General features: G+C 40.2%; 3 protein-coding genes and 1 non-coding gene across 5 annotated transcripts; all 4 read right to left on the reverse strand.

The window, feature by feature from the left end:
• Positions 1-1,852: 1,852 nt before the first annotated feature.
• Positions 1,853-1,995, reverse strand: F28B4.8. Its single transcript, NR_070651.1, has one exon. It is a non-coding gene; the product is annotated as an Unclassified non-coding RNA F28B4.8 (non-coding RNA).
• A 596-nt stretch (positions 1,996-2,591) lies between these two features.
• On the reverse strand, positions 2,592-10,499 carry hrg-11.2 (C-type LECtin). The gene is made up of 23 exons (NM_001380930.3): positions 10,318-10,499; positions 10,161-10,272; positions 9,489-10,111; positions 9,384-9,444; positions 9,168-9,338; positions 8,952-9,023; positions 8,717-8,908; positions 8,508-8,625; positions 8,332-8,452; positions 8,135-8,278; positions 5,282-8,090; positions 5,042-5,230; positions 4,881-4,998; positions 4,696-4,834; positions 4,513-4,644; positions 4,282-4,468; positions 3,892-4,235; positions 3,690-3,846; positions 3,465-3,646; positions 3,336-3,419; positions 2,973-3,289; positions 2,723-2,926; positions 2,592-2,675 (listed from the first exon to the last, which is right to left on the reverse strand). The coding sequence occupies exons 1-23, from the start codon at positions 10,495-10,497 to the stop codon at positions 2,642-2,644; spliced, it is 6,690 nt and encodes a 2,229-aa protein (NP_001367788.1). The 5' UTR covers positions 10,498-10,499; the 3' UTR covers positions 2,592-2,641.
• A 345-nt stretch (positions 10,500-10,844) lies between these two features.
• On the reverse strand, positions 10,845-18,727 carry irg-7. 2 transcript variants are annotated; one of them, NM_076151.7, is made up of 23 exons: positions 18,545-18,719; positions 18,381-18,492; positions 17,704-18,326; positions 17,597-17,657; positions 17,361-17,531; positions 17,242-17,313; positions 17,004-17,195; positions 16,838-16,955; positions 16,668-16,788; positions 16,478-16,621; positions 13,623-16,431; positions 13,387-13,575; positions 13,220-13,337; positions 13,036-13,174; positions 12,858-12,989; positions 12,619-12,805; positions 12,228-12,571; positions 12,010-12,166; positions 11,821-11,966; positions 11,691-11,774; positions 11,330-11,646; positions 11,083-11,286; positions 10,845-11,035 (listed from the first exon to the last, which is right to left on the reverse strand). In NM_076151.7, exons 1-23 carry the CDS (start codon positions 18,713-18,715, stop codon positions 11,002-11,004), a joined length of 6,645 nt encoding a protein of 2,214 aa, NP_508552.2. In that variant the 5' UTR covers positions 18,716-18,719; the 3' UTR covers positions 10,845-11,001. The 2 variants fall into 2 exon arrangements, with proteins under 2 accessions (NP_508552.2, NP_001362066.1); NM_001374988.3 differs by having other exon boundaries at positions 10,942-11,035; positions 18,536-18,727.
• Positions 18,728-18,976: 249 nt separating this feature from the next.
• Positions 18,977-21,092, reverse strand: F40F4.7 (N-terminal methionine N(alpha)-acetyltransferase NatE). Its single transcript, NM_001392743.2, has 5 exons — positions 20,948-21,092; positions 20,538-20,868; positions 19,749-19,951; positions 19,525-19,612; positions 18,977-19,482 (listed from the first exon to the last, which is right to left on the reverse strand). The coding sequence occupies exons 2-5, from the start codon at positions 20,856-20,858 to the stop codon at positions 19,357-19,359; spliced, it is 738 nt and encodes a 245-aa protein (NP_001379902.1). The 5' UTR covers positions 20,859-20,868; positions 20,948-21,092; the 3' UTR covers positions 18,977-19,356.
• Positions 21,093-21,695: the final 603 nt, after the last annotated feature.

Raw genomic sequence — 21,695 nt, forward strand, 5'->3', positions numbered from 1 at the left:
TGAGAAGAAAGTTCCAAACAATACGACAAGACCTGAAATAAAAGCAAACAAGGATAATAAGAAAAATTAGGCTGGCGACTACCGCTGCGAGTGCGGAATGACAGCTTTGATCGGTCAACAATTCCGAAATCTGTCCTCATGTTCCGGCATACAGTAGGCACACGACACCACTATTTTATATTTTGTTATCGGATAAGAGCAAAAGACTGACTATGCGGTGGGGGGGGGGGGGGGGAGACAAGAAATGTTGAGAGAGAGAGAAAACGAAGTGGTGGAAGGTTTGATCATGCCCTCAACCCAAAGACACTCATGAATGAAAAAGGTGCGAGAATGGGGAAAATGCGGAGAGAAATGAAAAAGGAGGCAACATTTTCTATAGGGAAATACAAAAGTTTAATTAAAATTCAAGACCGGCTTTGCATACTATTATTCATATTACTAGTGTTTGATGTGAGAAGTGGAGAGTCGGAAAATTATTATTCGTAACAGTATGCGGGTGTTGTCAAGTCACATAGGCTGAAATCTGAAGGGGGTTGTGATTTGTGAAACCACTTGTGAAACCTAAGGATTTGAAATCAAAATATATAAGGTACAATTACATTATATCCTTATAAGTATGGAAATCATTACAATTCTGGAGACTTTTGCAACGCAATTCTAATAGGTACAGAGCTGGTGACAACCAATTTTTTGACTTGGAATAAAAATTTTCCAAATTCTTTAAAAATAGTATTATGAAATAATTTTTCACTTTAGCACTATATAAGTAGTTTTAAATAATTTTCCCACTAACCATAGTCGAGTTTTGAAACGCTCAAATTATTGCGATAACTTTTGTAACTAAGTAGTTTGTGCCACACTAATAGAAATTGCAGTAATAATAGACACACCTAACTAAAATATACGGTAACTAAGTACTTCAATAGCCCTAAAACCAGGCAAATATTTTTCTGCCACAAAAAATTAGAAACTATTGGTAAGTTATCCAGTCTGAAAATAGAAAAGTTCAGTTACTGTTTGAAAAATAGCAAAGTTTTGTTTTGGACCGAAAATTGTGTCAAATTGGGAAGAGTGCAAGTGGAATAATAGTTGAATTTAGCAAAACAATGAGCACACAATAAAACACTTTTTTTTTAGCAAACTGGAAAATTTACCTTTTTTCAAAACAAAGTGAATCTAAGGCCTTTAATTATAAATAAATTTATATGCAACATACATTTCTATTTCAGCAACAAAAAACCAGAGAAAATTACTGGTATACAATAGGTTGGCTTCGTATACATTTTTTTTTGTTATGTTTTTGTAAACTTGGAGCAAATGTATAATATATTCACAAATTAAAACTATGGATGAATATTTTCACAATGTTTCTAGATTCAACGGTTGAAAAAAAAACAACTTTACAAGTTTCGATTGGCAAATAAAATAAAATATGTGAAGCAAAAAGATTGTGTTACCCAATAAAATCACTTGATTTAAATTGAAATTGAAAATATATCAAATTGGAGCACAGGATCAAATAACTTTTAGGATCAAGTTATTGACCAACGATCGGAAATGATAAACAAAATATATTTTGAGTTAAAAGTTACGCTTAACTTTTCATTTGTCAATATACACATTTATTATACAATCGCAACATTTGACAGAATACACTAAACCTTATCAGTTAGTGAGAGTCTTCCAGAGCATTTGCCAACGAGAAAGTAGAAAAGAGCTCAAAAAAAAGTACATATGAGAATACCTATTCGGAACGCTTGAACTCATCTTTCGATACTTGGAACACGAGCAAGAACAAGAAGCTCAATGTCTGGCTCGCCAAAAGAAACATATTGCGTGTTACGTCACAAACGTGTGCTTATTTCTTATGTCATCGGATCGAAAGGAACGCGGCAAAAGTGGTTTGTCGAGTGGGCTTTGGGAAGGCTCAAGCTAGACAATGCGCAGACGCAACAAAAAAAACGACGGCTTGAAGAAGGAAGCGAAGAAAAAAGAACGAGAATGGAATTGTGTATCTTGGCAAAGGGTAAGGCAACAGCGACTAAGACAAAAGCTGTCAGTTGGAATTTTCGGGGAGTGAGAGAGCCTCCGAACGGTGAGGGTGGTAGCGCGCGCGAGTTTTCCTTGGGAACCGTTCGGAGAGGGTGCAGAGCAGCAAAGAGCCATTGCCTGGTCATTGGAGCAGTATATGCGTGTGTATGTGTGTGTGTGTTTTGTGTGTTTAGAGCAAATACCGTTGCGATGCGCAGCTCAGCGGTGAACGATGCGGCAGGGCAGACGATAGTCAAAATATTCTGATTTCTTACCGACAACACGCTGCCGCTTTCCGCTGCGTGCAATGATATTTTATTCGCGGGTGGAGCTGACGAAACTTTTGAAACTCGATATATGTGACAAGAAATTTGAAACTAACGTTCGATCACAGAACTTGGAGTATTTTCAATGTCAAAATACAAATCTCATAATTTAAACTGAAGTGTGGTTTCGTAACTGAGAATATATTTTTTGGATAGAGACGTTCAAAAAATACTTCTTCAGTTATAGCGTTAAAAAAATAAGGTCAAATTGTATAATCCTGGAAATGTTAAACATTTGAAAATTGAAACGTTTATTTACGAGAATATCATTTAACAAATGTCCATTAAGTGCTCTTACAGTAGTTTCCTCCATTGGTGCTGAAAGTAACTTGTTATTACAAAAAGTTCATATACCTCATTCTTACCTAGCGGCTGTAATAAGTTGTTGAATTGGCTTAATTTGGTTGTTCAGTGTTGTGAAGTCAGTAGCGGTGAACGAGCAAGCGCTTCCACCAGAGATGGTCTGCAACTTTCCGGTGTCAACTGCGCCTCCGTATCCAACTGTGATTATTCCATATTTCTTTTGAGCAATAATCGTTTTAGCTGATGGTGTTGGATCCGTGAAGAAGCTGAAAGTTATTAATATTGCATTTAATTTAAGTTCAGTATACTAACGAGGTGGTTGAAGTGATGTAGACAATAACGTGGTTACTGATACCAGCACGGTAGCCAGCAGTTGCGGCCATGTAATCTGTAGACGACACAACTTGGAGATTGTAAGTGAGAACTTGTCCTGCATCATCAAAGTCGGTGTAGCCGTCTTTAAGTCCATTCAGGTAAGATATCAACATTTGTTGTGAAGTGATTGCGTTCAAGTTGGCAACTGGTGGCGCTTGATCATTAAGATCTGCTGCGACGACGACTAATCCAACATGAGCACCGGCGATTCCAACATCAAACGAAACCATCATGGTTTGAATGAACTTCGTGAACTAAAAATTTAATAATATAAACTACCTAACTTCTGAAATGCTCTACCGAATCAAAATTTTGCTGGGCCGCTTGAGATCCATCAATCAAGAAGACAATATCAAATTGAAGACCAGTTTGTGGATTTTGGGTCTGAAACAGAACACTTCAATTGTTTCTCATTATTTTCAAGCGAACCGGTGTTACTGGTGCCTGGGTTTGAACAGTTTGTGGTGGCTGAGTTGCTTGAGTTATTGGACCTTGAGTCTGTTGCGTGACCGGGCCTTGGGTTTGTTGAGTAGCCTGCGTAACTGGAGCCATTGATCCAGTAACAGGAACCATTGTTCCAGTCATAGGCTGCCCTGTGGTCGGATTGCGTCCTGAAATGAATGTTCACTGATTTGAGCTTCAGACTTCACTTACCATTACAAACAACAATTTGTTGTCTTCTGAACTTTTGATTATACTCATCAACTCCATGAATGAACACCGCAATCATATCGCCACTGCATGTGAACAAATCAGAGTAGTATTCGTATGAGCAACCTTCACGTCTGTAGAGTTCAGATCTCAGGACGTTCTGAAAAATACTGTTTGAAAATCGATAATTAAAACAAATGCTTACAGTGACTGTAACCTGTCCGATATCAAAGATTTCGACGTATTGCAATTGTCCTCTCTGCATTGGTTTACCAGCGATATGGAAAACGGCGACATTGTCGAATCCAGACACTGGCTGTACGAATCTTCCATCTTGATGAGCTCCAAGTGGATCTTCCTTTCCTCCGACAGGGTTCGGAAGAGAGAATTTGGTGTAGACTCGAGCTCCTCCAGTTGAGTAGATGTGCGCAAGACAAAGGCCTGGTGGTTGAACAAGCTGAAGAGTCCAGATACCTCCGAGTCTGTCGACCTCAATCTTGTAGAACTTCTGGCTATTCACATTATATGCTGGAGCAACATTGTGAGCTTCTGAAATTTAATATTGAAAAATAAAAATCAATTCTGTAATACTCACGTCCGAGTGGATCCTTAACAGAAAGGGAACCAAATTCAGAGGAAGTGGTGACATAGATAAACGTTGTGTTGCTATCAACCGGCACAAACCATGGAAGAGATCCATCAGTGCACGAATAATTTGCGGGTCCGGTAGGATCTTGAAGAATTGATGCTCCATACAAGGATGGCAGATATGAATTCATGAGCTGAAAAACTAGATTTAAAAAGCTTCCCAGGGTTGCTAACTTACAGAGACGATATTGGAGCTATCAGTAAACAAAATGTTTCCACTGGATCCATATCCAAGCCATGTCATATCTTGGACATTGTTGACACCCTCGAATGTTGGGCAGTTTGCAGACTTTGAGACAATGTAGTGAAGCTAAAAATTTTCAAAATTGTTTCAATCTAGAAATTAAAGTAAGAAACATACATGGGCTTCGGTGTTGAACAGCGAATTCATAGCTTCTCCGTATTTGTTGAGATCACTTGGGCCAGCAGCTGTAACTAGGAAAATCTCACTGTTTGGAATGGAAATCACATTATCGTGCTCCAGGAGATGTGCGAGAACTCTGAAAACGAGAGTTTGGTTTGAACATTCAGTCATTATGCTTTTACCCTAAATATGGCATGCTGCAAGCTCCGTCAGTTGAGATTGCGGTTGATTGAGCTGTCAAGTCGGTAATCAAAGCATCGATAGTGGTGTAGTTGTACTTCTCGAATGTTCTTCCAGTGGCTGAATTATCTCTCAATTTTAAAGACTAACGCAATTATCTCACTATCAAATGTGACAAGTCCGAAGTACGAGAACCAGAATGGAGCAAAGTTGGTGGCAGATGTGACAATGTTCTTAAGATTGGCAATGAGCTGGTTGACAGTGTCAGAGTTTTGTCTAGTTGTTTCAACAACAAACAACAATGTCTTAGTGTCATCGGTGAAAATTTGTGGAACCTTTGGTTGGCAAACCTCTGAAATAATAATTTTTTGTTTGATTAGAAAGACACTAAGAAAATAGTTACCAAATTGACAATTTAATCCGGCATATCCATCTGGGCATGTGCAAGTGGCTTCATCAGAGTTTTTAGTTCCACCGTTCACACAAATTGGGACGGTACAACGAGATCCAGTCCAGTAGTCAGTACAGATACATTGTCCATTTTGTCTGATACCTCCATTTCCGCAAACGATTGTAGCTGGGGAGCAGTGTCCGAATGTTAAACGTTGGAAGGTGTTTCCGAACTCATCCTCTCCAACATGAAGCACACCGAATTCATTGTTTTGGTTATCACTGTTTGGACATGGGAAATCTTGTGATACCCAGCCATATTGACATCCAAATCTTGCTTGGTATTTCAAGCCATTGTAGAAGGTTCCGTTGTAGAAGTCCCAAAGAATAGCGTCAGTCATAATTGGTACACGATTCTCGTTGTCAACGGAGTGAACATAAGTGATAAGTCTGTTTGAAGAAAAGTCTTGAATTGGGTCAATCTGTGGGTTGTCATCTCCAATTTTCGTAGCGAATCCAGAAACAATTTGAAGGCTCGATTGAACGCGAACACTCAGAGAGCAGTATGGTGGGTTAGAATTGGTTGGATTTGTTTTAATTTTGACGTACCAATCACCAGCTGGAAGATCAGCATCTCCAATAGTATTCGGTTTATGGTCAGAATCATATCTATGTTTCTGACAAATAAAAGGTCTTGGGGTAGCGCAAGTATCGGTAGTCCAGACTTTGCTCTTATCTCCAGATCTACCATCAAAATAGACACATTGACGAGTTGGATCGTTACTTGGCTCGCCATTTGCCCAGTAAGTGATTGGTTGATTGAGAAGATCCGGGTTGATTCCCTGTCCACGATCCCAATAGAACTGTCCATCACTGTTTTTGAAGAGTCCAATCCAGAATTGAGTATTTGCAGCAATTGAAGAGTAGAAGTTATTTTTATCATCTCCGAGATCATCAGCGAGATATCCACCAGCAGAAGCACAGAAGTTTCTAGCTTGTGGCATTGAGAGAATATCATCATTCACTGTGAGGAATTTGACGCAATATTGACCGAACGATTCCCAGCCATTGTCGCAAGCCTGTCTGATTTCATACACACTTTGTCCAGTGTAATCATCATAGAAAAGTTCCAGGGCTTCCGCAAGAACTCCGTTTCCATTATATACTTGAATTGTGGTTCCGTAACCGAAAACGGTCAATTGGATTGTTTGAGTGTAAGCATCAACTGGGAAGTAAGTGGTCAAGCCATCTTCATGTCTACAGTCATTGTTGCCATTAATCGTCACTTGTCCATTAGAGAACTGAATTGGGATGAGCCGAATAGCGTTGGAAATTTCAAGTGCTTGCAAAATGTATGTTTGTCCAGTAGAACTGGTGACCATTCCAAAGAGAACATAGTAGTTAACTTGAGTGGCATTGCACACAAATCCTGCCGGCAATAGCGTTGGCTTTGCAGTCAAAAATCCGTACAAGCTAATATCCATGGCACGTGACATATCATAGAACAAGCCGAGAGAGCGCTGATCGAGCTCATATTCTGGAGTTGTTTGGAAAATTTCGATGAAAGATCCTGGAACTAAGTCTCTGGCAAAGATGGCATGATTCAAGGCATCCCAAAGTTTGACGCTACAACCATTATCTGATGGAACATTGGTTGCAAGGTTGTGCAATGCGGCAATGATAGCCGTGAGATTATTTGAAGGTGACTGAGCAATTGGTCCACCCCATGTTGAGTTGAATCCAACAAGTACAAAGTTTCTGATCCATCCGCGATCTTGCATTTGAACGTCGCGGAGAATTTCTTGGAAGTTATTGTCAAGCATGACAATTGAAGCAAGAGATTGCTGAGTAATTTCGACAGCGAACACCATGTCAACTCCGTAACGGATGAATTCAGGATTTGGTCCAGTTTCAATACATCTTGGCACCTCACAGCTTTCACCTGCGTATCCAGGCGGGCATACACACTGTCCTCCACTAACAGTTCCTCCGTTGTAGCAAACAATGTTCTGGCAGTACGTTCCAGTAAATTGTGGAGTACAGAAGCATGTCGTGTTGGTTGGATTCATAACTCCTCCGTTTTGGCATTGATGTTGTGGTGGTGGTGTTGGATGAACAGCCGAACAGAGCATTGTTCCAGCACGTTGGAGAGCCATATCATTGTTATCACGAGCGAAGAAGTTGAAGTAAAGAACTTCATCGGGGACATTACAGATGAATGGTGGGAAGTAGAAGTGGAATTCACAAGCATCTCTGTACATTCCACTTGATCCGTAAACCTCTGTTTGAACTCCGTCGCGGATAGCATAAATCTGAAGATTGGCGTGCACGCGGTCCATAGAAATGAATTCGGGGTAGTTGGAAACATGGAAAACAGGAGAAGCATCAAAACCAGCAACTGGTTGGCGGAGAACTCCGGCTGCAGAAGTGAGGGTAGTTGCGAAAGACCAGAAAATGTCATAGTCTGGATTGTATTGGCTCATTCCACCAAGGTTATACTTCTTCTGGTATACTTTGAAGGTACACGCAGAGTTTGGTGAGTCGGAAACCAAATTGAAGAACCATTGTCCAGCGAAGATTTGGTTGGAGGTCCAAATGTAGTTAACACCATCATTGAATGCAACAAAGAAGTCAGGGTGTGCTCCGGTTGGGGTTGTGACTTGAAGTTTCAAGTTAGATCCTGTAGCAACAACGACAACTTGATCAGCAGTCACGTCAACTGCAACCGATTTGTAGATGTTTTGATTAGCACAGTGAGAGTAATCTCCAGATAGAGCAAGTTGAGAGCGGAACAACGTGTTGTACATATGAACGTAGAAGAACTTAAAATATAATGCATTAATATTAAAGAATTAAAGAAACATACGTTGGAGATAGTGGTTCTGTTGTTAAAGTAGAACGTGTTTCCGCTGGACATCGCAGCCATATCGACCATATCTCTGTACCCAGCACTATCGGGTGAAGTATTGCAGCCACTTCCAATTGCTGGTTGCACGTAAATGAAGTAGACCTGAAACATTCTGGTATTTTCGAATAACTTTAAATTTAATAAATTTTCCATACTGGTGCTCTCCAATAAGATTCCAAGTGTACAATTGTTTGCTTCTCAGTGCTATCATTTGGATTGGCATCAGTGATTACATAGATTGGTGATTTGTTAGTTGGATAAAGAGAAAGAGCAGATCTGTAAAACAACCATGAAGATTCTGTAAAACATTGAAAAACTAGTCGATACTTACGCAACAGCAGAGAAAACAACATCATCACATCCACCGTCGGATGGGGCAGAGTTAATCGCTTTAAGTAGATCAACCATAGCGGCATCCCATGAGTCATATCTCTGGTTTACCAAAAGCTCTAAAAATTAAAATATAATGCATTACCGTTTCCTGATAAGAAGGTAGGCTTATGGGAGCCACCCCGGTAAATTAGTTGCAAATCAACTCACTGGCGTTATCAAAGAGCACAACGATGAAATTAGTGAGATAGCCAGGCTCGGCAGATAGTTCATCGACAATTCTTGAAACTGAATTTGTGGCCTGTTGAATAACATCTGACAATTGGCTTCTAGAACGAATGACCAGAGTAACAGTCGGGTTTTCAGCATTGAAATCAATTCCGGATGCACCAGGGCAGACAACTGTAATGCATTTGTGATCAGTTTATTTTCCGAGGCGACTTACTATTTTGACAGTGGAAACCGGTGAATCCTTCTGGACATTCACAATGTTCGCTTGTGGGAGTTGGAAGGAATCCTGAAAAATAAAATATTTGATGACCAATTTAGGCTGGCTCAAAAAAGTGTCCTTTTTAGAAGGTTGTCTTTGTGTTATCAACCATGTAGCACATCAATGGCAACATAGCGTTTTCTATTTAACAGCTCTAGTTACAGTATTCACCTCCATTAGCACACAACATCTGAGAACAGTCACGTCCGGTGTATAGTCCAAAACAGTAACAGTATGGTGAACCACTGGAATCCTTCAAAACTTGACCTCCGTTCTGGCAGGTTGTCAATGGAGCAGCGGTTGTTGTTGGAGCAGGGACAGTGGTGGTAGACACTGGTGGCACTAAATTACTCAGGTTGATTATTGTTGTCAACTACGTTCACTTACAAATACATTGGTAGGGCAGAATACGACGGAAAACGTATCCGTTATCGCTCATTCCTTCAACCTGAACTTTTATGATTGCAATTTATATCAATTCATTGCACTTACCTGTAATAAATTGTGCCCAATATCGTTATTTCCAATTTTTCTGCAAGTATACCTCTCCAAAATATATGGATAAGTACAATTGAAGCGAGTTGCCATAGGAATGTATCTTGAGATATGGTTCTCGGCGCCAGTGAATCCAATCGCCTGAATTTGACCGGGAAAGTGTAGTCCTTGTGCATGAAGAACAACAGCTGATTCAGTGTCAAAATAGGCAAACTTGAGGGTTGGATAGTCGCTGCGCTCTGGTTGATCGCCTGATGTAAAACCTCCAGTAACTTGAATATTGGTATGAGCGGTCATCATCATAGTACAAAATTCATCTCCAGAATCAGCTCTTGGTCCGAGAAGATACTGGCCTGGCGCTAAAGTCTCATATGTTGCCACATAGGAAGTTACGGTTTTTCTGTCAGTGTCAGGGAAGATCAGATCTCCACTCTCAGATTGGAGGTAGAAAGTTGGATTCAATGGTGACTCAGTTTCGACCTCAATTTTGATATTCCGCATGGTCTCATCAACAACAACGACGTATGTTTGACTGCAGTTTGCAAGATTTGTTGCATCAATAGAGATATCGTCAGAATCCTTGTTATCAGGAATGTAAGGATTGCGAGCAGAGCACAATGCTAAGAAATTGCATTTTTAGTTTAAAAACACATATGTGATCCGACTTACGATATTGACAGGTGGCTCCTGTGTATCCTGGCTTGTTACATCCTCTGGTGGCCATTCCAGCAAAAACATGAGGCTCGGCGATAGATCTTTTGGAGATATGATGAGTATCAACCTGAAACCATATATGGAACATAGTTAAACGAAATCTAGAACTTACAAAGAGATCGGACTGCTCATCGAATTGAATCTTCTGTTCACTGACTGGGTGGAAGAGTTGATTACTGTTGGCCGGGTTCCATGACTTTAAGACTTTGCGGATTCTCTCTTTGTGACTGAGCTCAGGCTCAGCGCCCAGGCAGATCACGGCTAACGCCGCAATCAAAACCCAGCTTCTCATTACTGAAATTTCACATTAATTTAATTGCTCTTAAACTCCAAAAAAACTAAATATCGTAAAAGGTATTGAGTTCTGAAAATGAATGTGAAAAGGCAGGAGCAGCCTGGCAAATCTAATGAAATTATCATGAAATAATGATTTAAACCCTTTTTAATCGCAAAAGGAGAGTGTGTCCGGCACGTCATATCACCGTGGCAAACTCTTATCTTTGCCATCTCAAACAGTATTAAAATTTATTCCACGCCCTTTGCATTCTAATTGAGTAGTAGCAGAATAATGTCACAGAATACGATTTTGTATCATCAAATTATTATCAAGCACTTTCTGATGATTTCGACTTGAAGTTCAACCACTAGTAAAGTTTATTGAATTGCCATCACATTTCACTTTTGTATTATATTTTTTCTCTCGTAATTTTGATTTTTCGGTCCAACACATAAATTGTTAAATAATGATAAGTTTATTAAAATTCAAATTATTTCAGTGATTTCCGGGTCGACTGCCTTAGTTGTTGATACAGTAGACACCTCCATTGGCGCTGAAAATAAGAACATTTCACTTAATGAACACACTTATATATCTTACTTGGCATTGAGGATAAGTTGCTGAATGGTCTTAATTTGGTTATTCAAACTAGCAAAATCTGGAGCTGTAAACGAGCAAGCACTTCCTCCGGAAATAGTTTGCAACTTGTTGTTATCAGTCGCGCCACCATAACCAATAGTGATGATTCCGTATTGCTTCTGCGCGAGAATTGTCTGAGCTGCCGGAGTTGGATCGGTGTCGAAGCTAAAAAATATTAATTTTATCTGGCAATCTTTTGAACACTTACGCAGTAGTTGTAGTAAGGTAGATCAACACATGGTTGCTAATGCCACTACGGTAACCATTGTTCGCCGCCATGAAATCGGGAGAAGACACAATTTGAAGAGTGTAGTTAAGAATTTGCCCGGCGTCTTCAAAGTCAGTGTAGCCACCGCTGAGTTGGGCCAAGTTAGAGTTCAACATTGCTTGAGAGGAGAGGGAGTTCAGATTGGCAGCAGGAGGAATTGGGTTTGTGATATCACCTCCGACGACAATTAATCCAACACGAGCTCCACTCTGGCCAACATTGAACGAAACCATGAATGTTTGAACAAATTTGGTGAGCTGAAATTCATATGATGGAAACATAAAGGGCATATAATGTATACCGAGTCAAAGCTGGATTGTGCACTTTGTGATCCATCGATCATAAATACAACATCAAACTGAGCGGATGTGTATGGATTTTGGGTCTGTAAGTTCAGAATTTCTAAATCACCAGTAATACTTGAAATTTACCGTGGCGACTGGTCCCTGAGTTGGTTGAGTTCCTGGGACTTGAGTTTGCTGAGTTACTGGACCTTGAGTCAGCGCGGTTTGTTGAGTTGGCATGGTGATTGGGCCAATTGTTCCTGTTGCTGGCTGGTTGGTTGTTGGGCTACGTCCTGAAAAATTTCTTGCACAATTAAACAAGTAAGCGTATATTACCATTGCAGATGACAATTTCTTGTCTTCTGAACTTTTGGTTTGCTTCATCAACTCCATGAACATAGACGGCAATCATGTCGCCGTTGCAAGTGAACAAATCAGAGTAGTACTCGTAAGAGCAGCCTGCTCGAACGTAGAGCTCTGATCGGAGAATGTTCTGAAATTTTATCACTTCTGAGTTTATTCTCTTGTGAAGGGACAATTTTAATGTTGCTTACTGTGATTGAGTTAGCTCCAATATCGAAGATTTCTACATACTGCAATTGTCCTCTGTGGAATGGATTGCCAGCAAGATGGAAAACAGCGACATTGTCAAAACCAGCTGTTGGTTGTACGAAACGTCCATCCTGATGTGAACCAAGTGGATCAGGCTTTCCTCCGATTGGGTTTGGCATCGAGAACTTTGTGTAGACCTTCGCTCCACCAGTTGAATAGACATGTGCAAGGCACAATCCTGGAGGCTGAACAAGTTGGAGTGTCCAGATTCCTCCAAGTCTGTCTACTTCAATTGCGTAGATCTTTTGATCATTCACGTTGTAAACTGGGGTAGCACTGTGAGCCGCTGAAACAAGTCGAGGTGTTGATAATATTTAAAAAAAAACGACTAACCTCCAAGAGGATCCTTGACAGAAAGTGAACCAAACTCGGCAGAAGTGGTGACGTAGATAAATGTTGTGTTGATATCAACTGGCACAAACCAAGGAAGAGATCCATCGGAACAGGTGTAGTTCGTGATGCCGGTAGGATCTTGAAGAACTGAAGCTCCGTACAGAGTTGGAAGATAAGAATTGAAAAGCTGTAAAATTGATATATTGTGCTAACTAGTTGATAAACAATGCTACACTCACGTTGACAATGTTTGCAGGATCAGTGAACAAGATGTTTCCGCTTGATCCGTATCCAAGCCATGTCATGTCTCTGACATTATTGACACCATCGAATGTTGCACAGTTTGCGGTCTTGGAGACGACATAGTGCAACTGAAAATTCGAACATGTATGATTCATCGAGTTAGCTGTTACTTACGTGTGCTTGAGTGTTAAACAAAACTTCCATAGTTTCAACATAGTTTCCGAGGTCACTTGGTCCAGCAGGAGTGACCAAGAAAATTTCACTATTCGGCATAGCAATAACATCATCATGTTCCAGAAGATGCGCAAGAACTCTGAACGTTAAAACCATACAAAAAATTAGTGAAAAACTAGATTACCCGAGATATGGCATACTGCAAACTCCATCAGTAGAAATGGCGTTAGATTGTGTGGTGAGATCGGTGATAAGATCATCGATGGAAGTGTAGTCGAATTTTTCAAATGTTCTTCCAGTGGCTGAAAATTACAACTGATATGTATCAGAGGACAAGAATAATATGCTTACTATCAAAAGTAACAAGTCCGAAATTGGTGAACCAAAGTGGCATATTATTCGTTACCGCTGAAACAATGTTCTTCAGATTGGCAATGAGCTGATTGACAGTGTCAGAGTTTTGCCTTGTTGTTTCCACGACCATGAGCAATGATTTTCTATCATTACTGAACAATTGTGGGACGTTGGGTTGACAAACCTCTGAAATATTATTATTTCATTTAACAAATTCAATACAAATGTGTTACCAAATTGACAATTTGGTCCTTCATATCCATCTGGACAAGAGCAGGTAGCTTCGTCAGGGTTTCTAGTTCCACCATTAACACAAATTGGGACGGTACAACGAGATCCAGTCCAGTAGTCGGTGCAAACACATTGACCGTTCTGCCTGATTCCTCCGTTTCCACAAGTGATTTGTGCACGGGAACAGTGACCAAACGTCAAACGTTGGAAGGTGTTTCCGAACTCATCTTCTCCGACATGAAGCACTCCAAACTCATTTGCTTGTGAATCTCCATTTGGACATGGGAAGTCCTGAGTCACCCAAGCGAATTGGCATCCAAAACGAACTTGATATTTCAGTCCATTGTAGAACGTTCCATTATATGCATCCCACAGAATAGCATCAGTGAGAATTGGGACACGGTTCTCGTTATCAACTGAGTGAACGTAACTGATAAGACGATTTTCTGTAGAATCCTGAATTGGATCAGGAAGTGGGAAATCGTTTCCAATTTTTGTCGAGAAACCAGTCACAATCTGGAGGCTAGACTGAACGCGAACGCTCATGGTGCACATGTTAGGGTATCCGGAAGGAGGATTGGACTTTACTTTAGCATACCACCATCCAGCAGGAAGATCATCGTCTCCAATAACGTTTGGTCTATGATCGGCATCGTATCTATGTTTTTGGCAAGCAAATGCTCTTGGCTCTGCACAAGTATCAGTTGTCCAGACTTTGTTAGCATCGCCCGATCTTCCATTGAAGTATACACATTGACGTGTTGGATCGTCACTTGGTTCACCATCGGCCCAGTATGTGATTGGTTGATTGAGAAGATCCGGGTTGATTCCTGTTCCACGATCCCAATAGAATTGTCCATCATTGTTTTTGAAGAGTCCGGTCCAGAATTGAGTGTTTGCAGCTACTGATTTCAAGAAGCCATTCTTGTCGTCAGTGAGATCATCCACGAGGAATCCACCAGCTGAGGCACAGAAAGCCTTAGCCTGTGGCATCGGAAGAATGTTTTCTACAGTTGCCATAAACTTGATACAGTATTGTCCAATTGGCTCCCAGCCTTCGTCACAAGCCTTTCTGATTTCGTACACGCTTTGACCGGTAAAGTCATCGTAGAAAAGTTCCAAAGCTTCTGCCATAACACCAGCACCAGTATACACTTGGATAGTTGTTCCATAACCAAATGTTTGGATTTGAATTGTTTGAGTGTATGCGTCAACAGGGAAGTATGTAATAAGTCCATCGTCGTGTCTACAATCATCCAATGCGTTGAATGTGACTTGTCCGTTAGAGAACTGAAGTGGAATGAGTCTGACAGCATTAGAAATTTCATTTGCTTGCAGGCTATAAGTAGTTCCGGTAGATCCACTGACAATTCCGAGAAGAGTATAATAGTTTTCGACGGTGGCGTTGCAAACAAATCCTTCCGGTTGTAAACGTGGATTTGAAGTCAAGAAACCGTAAAGAACCAGTTCCATTGTTCTAGACATATCATAGAAAAGACCAAGCGAACGAGTATCAGTATCATCTTCTGGAGTGGTTTGGAAGATTTCTACAAAAGATCCCGGTGCCATTTGTCTGGAGAAAATGGCATAATTCAAAGCATCCCAAAGTTTGACAGTACATCCAGTATCGGCTGGAACTGAAGAAGCAAGAGTGCGAAGAGCAGTGGTGATTGCAGTGAGGTTATCAGCTGGTGATTCAGCAATTGGTCCTCCCCATGTAGAGTTGAAACCGACCAGAACAAAGTTTCTAATCCATCCACGATTTTGCATGAGAACGTCGCGGAGAATTTCTTGGAAGTTGATATTGAGCATGGAAAGTGAAGCAATAGAATTCTGAGTGATTTCAACGGCAAACACCATGTCAACTCCATAACGGATGAATTCAGGATTTGGTCCTGTTTCAATACATCTTGCCATCTCACAGCTCTCACCAGCGTAACCAGGTGGGCAGACGCAATGATCTCCGCTAGCTGTTCCTCCATTGTAACAAATAATGTTCTGACAGTACGTTCCTGTGAACTCCGGAGTACAGAAGCAAGTGGTGTTCGATGGGTTCATTACTCCTCCATTTTGGCATTGATGATCTGGTGGCGGGGTAGGATGAACGGCAGCACAGAACATAGTTCCGGCACGTTGAAGAGCCATGTCATTATTATCACGAGCAAAGAAATTGAAGTAAAGAACTTCTTCTGGAACACGGCAAGTGAATGGTGGGAAGTAGAAGTTGAATTCACAGGCATCTCTGTACATTCCACTTGATCCGTAAACCTCGGTTTGAACTCCGTCACGAATAGCATAAATCTGAAGATTGGCATGCACACGGTCCATTGAGAGGAACTGAGGGTAGTTGGTAACATGGAAAACTGGAGATGAATCAAATCCAAGAACTGGCTGACGTAGAACTCCTGCTGCCGAAGTAAGAGTAGAAGCGAATGACCAGAAAATATCATAGTCGGGGCTGTATTGAGTTTGTCCGCCAAAGTTGAACTTCTTCTGATAAACCTTAAACGTGCAAGCTGCTTCTGGTTCAAGTGATCTGATAGAGAAGAACCATTGACCAGCAACTGGCGAGTTATACGTCCAAACATAGTTCACACCATCAGAAAAGGCGGTGTTGAAAGTTGGATACTGTCCTGTTGGGCTTGTCACAACTAGAGTCAAATTTGTTCCAGTGGCTACAATTGTAACGTAGTCAACGCTAAGATCAAAGGCAGCTGACTTGTACAGATTCTGGCTGGAGCAGTGTGAGTAATCTCCGGAAAGAACAAGTTGGGATCGGAACAAGGTGTTAAGCATGTGTCGGTAGAAGAACTATAAAAGTTAATTGATATGGGAGATATAAAGTGAAGTGACTTACGGTCGAAATAGTGCTTCTGTCGCTGAAATAGAAAGTGTTACCACTTGAACGAGCAGCCATGTCCACCATATCTCTATATGCAGAGTTATCTGGAGATGAGTTACATCCATCGGCTGGAGATGGTTGAACGTAAATGAAGTAGATCTGAAATTTAAATAGAGTCAACATTATTTGCTTTCATGTTATTTACCGGTGCTCTCCAATAAGATTCCAGATGGAACACAGTTTCCTTCTCAGCACTATCATTTGGAGTGGCGTCCGTAATCACATAGATCGGGGATTTGTTTGTTGGATAGAGAGAAAGTGCAGATCTGTAATGAATTAGCATTTTTAAACATTATTACATACCAGTGAACTTACGCAACAGCAGACATGACAACATCATCACATCCTCCTTCGCTTGGAGCGGAATGGATAGCTTTTGTAAGATCGACCATTGCAGCGTCCCATGAATCATATTGTCTGTTCACCAAGAGCTCTGAAATAATACACTTTCATGTCAAATATGTTTTAGATCAAAACTCACTTCCGTTATCAAAAAGAACAACAATGAACTTTGATAGATATCCAGGTTCACTAGCGAGAAGATCAACAATACTTTGAACAGACTCAGTTGCTTGTTCAATAACTGCAGAGAGCTGGCTTCTTGATCGGATGACAAGGGTGAGAGTTGGGTTTTCAGCGTTGAAGTCAAAGCCTGACATGTCGGTACACAAGACTGCAAAGTTATTATGTTTTAACAGATAATTTTTACTAGTGCATACTATTCTGGCAATGGAAGCCACTGAATCCTTCTGGGCATTGACAACGGTCACTGGTTGGAGTCGGCAAGAAACCTTAATAGTTATTATAAAAAATATATAATTTCAAGGATGAATTGTACCTCCGTTAGCACAGAGCATTTGCGAGCAAGTACTTCCAGAGTAAAGTCCAAAGCAATAACAATATGCAACTCCATTAGAGTCAGTAAGCAACTGCCCTCCGTTTTGACAAGAAGTTATCGGTGCTGCAGGTGTTGTCGGGACAGCGGGGGTAGTAGTTGTTACTGGTGGTACTGAAAAGGTACTTTTTCTTAAAAGTCTTATATAAACTTCTTATATACACTACAAAGAAACTCACAGACGCATTGGTAAGGAACAATACGACGGAACTTGTAGCCAGAGTTAGTCACACCCTCCACCTGAAAACAAAAATTTGAATGTTTAGCACCTTTGGTTCAATCGAACTTGAATGAGATTGTGTCCAGCATCGTTATTGCTGGTTTTTCTGCAAGTGTATCTCTCCAAGATGTATGGATAAGTACAGTTGAAACGGGTTGTCATTGGAATGTATCTTGAGATGTGGTTCTCGGCACCGGTAAATCCAATTGCTTGGATTTGACCAGGAAAGTCCAAACCTTGAGCATGAATTGCAACAACCGACTCAGTATCGAAATATGTAAACTTGAGATTTGGATAGTCACTACGCTCGGCTTGATCTCCTGAAGTGAATCCACCGGAAACATGAATGCTACTGCGGGATGACATCATCATTGTACAAAACTGCTCGCTGGTGTCGGCTCGTGGTCCAAGCATATATTGTCCGGGAGGCAGATGCAAATAATTTGCAGTGAACATTGTTGGAAGTTGAATGGATTCGTCTGGGAATATGAGATCTCCATTTTCAGCTTGAAGATAGAATGTTGGGTTCAATGCTGACGCCGTCTCGACTTCAATTTTGATATTCCGCATCGTCTCGTCAACGACGACGATGTATGATTCAGAGCAATTAGCCAGATTGTAAGCATCAATTGCAATGTCATCAAATCCGTCGTTGTTCGGAATGTACGGGTTGCGAGCAGAACAGAGGGCTGAAAAATTTCTGCGTCATGGAACATTTTAGAAATATAAATCTTAAAACTCACGATATTGGCAAGTTTCACCGGTGTACCCTGGCTTGTTGCATCCTCGAGTAGCCATTCCAGCCAAAACGTGTGGTTCAGCAATGGATCTTTTGGAAATATGATGGGTGTCCAACTGAAATTAAAAATTCGAATCGCACCTGTTTGCTAGACCTTACAAAAATAACCCTTTCTTCCATAGTCCTGTACTTTTGCTCTCTGACTGGCTCGAAAAACTGCTTCTGCGATGCCGGACTCCATGATCTCAAAACCGCGCGTATTCTGTCCTTGTGACTGAGCTCCTGCTCAGTCGCCAGGCAGATCACGGCCAGGGCCGCAATCAAAACCCAGTTCCTCATTTCTAAATAAAAAATATTAGTTTTTTTGGAAGCAAACTTGAAGGGGTATTATCAACAGCTTAAAATGAAAAAGAAGCACTGGAGTAATGCGACTAAAAGTACTATCAAGAAAACCTTATAGCAATCAAAGTCGTTAAATAAGAAAATGGGTTGGGCACGCTCGTAACATCGTGGCAACTTCTTATCTTTCAATGCTATGCATAAGGGCATAATAAAATTTTCCCCCGGGCTCTCCTGATTTTTCATGTTCTTGTTAACAATAAAACGCCTTACATTTTTATGAGTCAAAATTCAAAACATAAAATTTGCTCGGACAATAAAAGAACCTCGACATTTAGAATTCACAATCGAATTACCAGAGTTACCAAAAAACAAAAAGTCAATAGAATTGAAAATGATGATACATGAAATAAAGCATAGAAAAAATGGGAAATCTCAAACAGACATGGTTTTCATACGGGTAGGCACGGTTATGCTTGAAGATGGGAAAGAAGACAAAACAACCATGCTGGCAATTGTCAATGGCTAGAGATCCAACTTGCAGACCAGGCTTGGATGCCACCAGTCGCTATGATAAAAATAAAGTAATTTTGAAAAGGGAAACAGTTCAGATATTGTATATCAAAATGAGCTATTCTAGTTTAGTGGCGGATTCGTTTGATGAGCAAGTAAGCGTCTCTTGGGCTAATACGATAGTAGTCCTCGATAATTCCGTCATTGGTGAAGCCATGCTTCTCATAGAATTGCACCGCATTTTTGTTGTTGACCTGGAAAATTACTTTTTTTCAGATCCACTTTTTTCTGGATACCTGCACATGTAAGTACATGGTCTTAATTTCTTCCATCTTATTGCACAATTTTAATGCGTAGTCGATGAGAATTGTACCAATACCGATTCTGAAATAGCACATTTTATTACCTCGTAAAACGCCCTTGGTATAATAATTAACGCTATTAAAACCGTCATTTTCAGGTAGAACTGTACCAAAAAAACGTCATTGATAAGGTAAATTTGATCTGACTCAAAACTCACTGTCGGTAGGCGGCAAGGGTTCCAAGTGTCATGAGATACAACGACTTCTCGTCTGAAATATCGTCAATGCGACAGCACACGGCGCCCACGACGACATCGTTGTAGTAGGCAAGACGTCCAAGTTCTCCGCAATATCGAGCTTCCACATAGAACTTGTCGTTGTAGGCAATTGGGAAGACATCTTCATTGAGCTTTTTCAGTTGCTGAAATTATAGTAAATTGAAAAATCGAGTTTCGAGTTTTATGAAGTTCGTGTATTTTTTGTTGAGGTTTGAAAAACAAATAGGATTTCAGAAATCGCGTTTTACTGATGAAAATGGGAAGGCTAAATTAAATTTAAAAGGTGGAGGTTAAAATCATCTGTTTGGTTCAAGAGTGAGTGAAGACCTTCAGCAAACTTTGAGTGTGCTTCAGCAAACTTTGAGTTCAACTACTTGTCTGACATGCTCGGTAGGCTACAACGTATTTTAACAGCTCATTCTATGCCAATTTACACAATTTTCACAGGTACAGAATACAGGGCAATGTTGAAAGCTTCAAAAATGAACAGCAAAGTCGGCCTAGGTTTGCTTTTTTAGCCATTCACAGAATATATATAAATCGGAACAGAATTTTATTGAGTGGGCTCACATTCACTGCGTGCAAGAGTAATATTCAATTTTTTAAGACGCAAAAATTAAGGCTACATCATATTCACATTGATCGAGAAAATATGGGTTTCATTTAATATTATGAATTCTAGTTCGTTTCATAACATACATTTCCTTCAACAAATTAATAAATTCTCACCAAAATGTTGTGCGGCGTAATTTCTCCCAAATGAACTGTCCCATGACCGGCAATTGTTTTCAGTGCTTTTCCATTCACGTCAAATTTATTAATCAATGGCACCAGTTGATCAACTTGATCCTGCTTCTCTGGCTCAACTGAATCGGAAACTTTTTCGGGTGTGCTCACTGCTTCGGTATTTTCTGCATCGCTTTTTGTTGGGCTATTCTTTTCATCGTTACTCTCGGATGCTCTTTTCTGCTGCTGTTGCTTCTTGGCTCTTTTCTTGGCACTTTTACTCATCGTGTGGTCTGACTCGTTGTTGGTCTGCTGATCGTTCATTTTGCGGTGGCTGAAAAAAAAGTTTTGACGTTTGAAGAATAATATAGAAAAAACTGAAGGAATTGAAGAAGAGACAAGAAATCACTTACATGACACCGAAATAAATAAGAGGCTAGCAGAAACAGAAAGAACAATGAGCATTGGTTAGTAAAACACGGAGGATAACCGCGCGCAAATTGTGTTTATTCAAAACAATCGCCCTCTGTTTAGCGTTGCGGAGCGTCGTTTGTACATACGAAACTAATGTGACTAGCCGGGAAAGAGAGGAGACGAGAAGAGAACACATGTGTTAAGAGGCAGGTGACGACGGCCACCTCGTGGTGGCTTTTGTTTAAAATAAAATCGGAAGTATAAAAAATAGTTTATTAACACAAGAATTCAAAAAAAAATTAACACGAAAACTTAAATCCCTTACAAGTTCAATTAAAATATATATTCATTTATTTATGTTTGATGTTTAATAACGTCATAGAAATTTTTTTATTGCAAGACATATGTATGAGTCAGGTTGATTCGTCTAACAAAAAACGAATCACCTGGAAAGAATGATGGGCGCGGTCGAACACGAAAGATTTCAAATTAAATTTTATTGGTGTTGAACTTCATTAAGGAAGTTTGTCGTGAAAAGTACATATGAAAAAGATAAACTTTTGGATTTTACTTTCAACTTAATAAGTTGGAAAATGTAAAATTATTTGAAATTTTAATTGAAGAAGTTTAAACCATTTTTTCATTGAGTTTCAATGACAAAGTAAGGTGTTTTTCTTTGAATTTTATTATAAGTCTGCAAATAAAAATTTTGAATTATAAAGTCATAATTCAGTAGCTTATACATTT

This window comes from Caenorhabditis elegans, chromosome X, assembly GCF_000002985.6.
Source record: "Caenorhabditis elegans chromosome X".
Lineage (NCBI taxonomy): Eukaryota > Metazoa > Nematoda > Chromadorea > Rhabditida > Rhabditidae > Caenorhabditis > Caenorhabditis elegans.

What these genes read in the sequence shown, in the direction of transcription:
- hrg-11.2 (NM_001380930.3), bottom strand. Translation starts at nt 10,497, where the DNA reads ATGAGAAGCTGGGTTTTGATTGCGGCGTTAGCCGTGATCTGCCTGGGC. An exon ending in TTGGGCACAATTTATTACAG is followed by an intron (nt 9,445 to 9,488) that starts GTAAGTGCAATG and finishes ATAAAAGTTCAG; the next exon opens with GTTGAAGGAATGAGCGATAA. An exon ending in TGCAGCATGCCATATTTAGG is followed by an intron (nt 4,835 to 4,880) that starts GTAAAAGCATAA and finishes TCTCGTTTTCAG; the next exon opens with AGTTCTCGCACATCTCCTGG.
- irg-7 (NM_001374988.3), bottom strand. Translation starts at nt 18,715, where the DNA reads ATGAGGAACTGGGTTTTGATTGCGGCCCTGGCCGTGATCTGCCTGGCG. An exon ending in TGCAGTATGCCATATCTCGG is followed by an intron (nt 13,175 to 13,219) that starts GTAATCTAGTTT and finishes TTTAACGTTCAG; the next exon opens with AGTTCTTGCGCATCTTCTGG. An exon ending in TGTCAAGGATCCTCTTGGAG is followed by an intron (nt 12,572 to 12,618) that starts GTTAGTCGTTTT and finishes GACTTGTTTCAG; the next exon opens with CGGCTCACAGTGCTACCCCA.
- F40F4.7 (NM_001392743.2), bottom strand. Translation starts at nt 20,858, where the DNA reads ATGAACGATCAGCAGACCAACAACGAGTCAGACCACACGATGAGTAAA. An exon ending in TTACGCCGCACAACATTTTG is followed by an intron (nt 19,952 to 20,537) that starts GTGAGAATTTAT and finishes CTATAATTTCAG; the next exon opens with CAACTGAAAAAGCTCAATGA. An exon ending in CCATGTACTTACATGTGCAG is followed by an intron (nt 19,483 to 19,524) that starts GTATCCAGAAAA and finishes GTAATTTTCCAG; the next exon opens with GTCAACAACAAAAATGCGGT.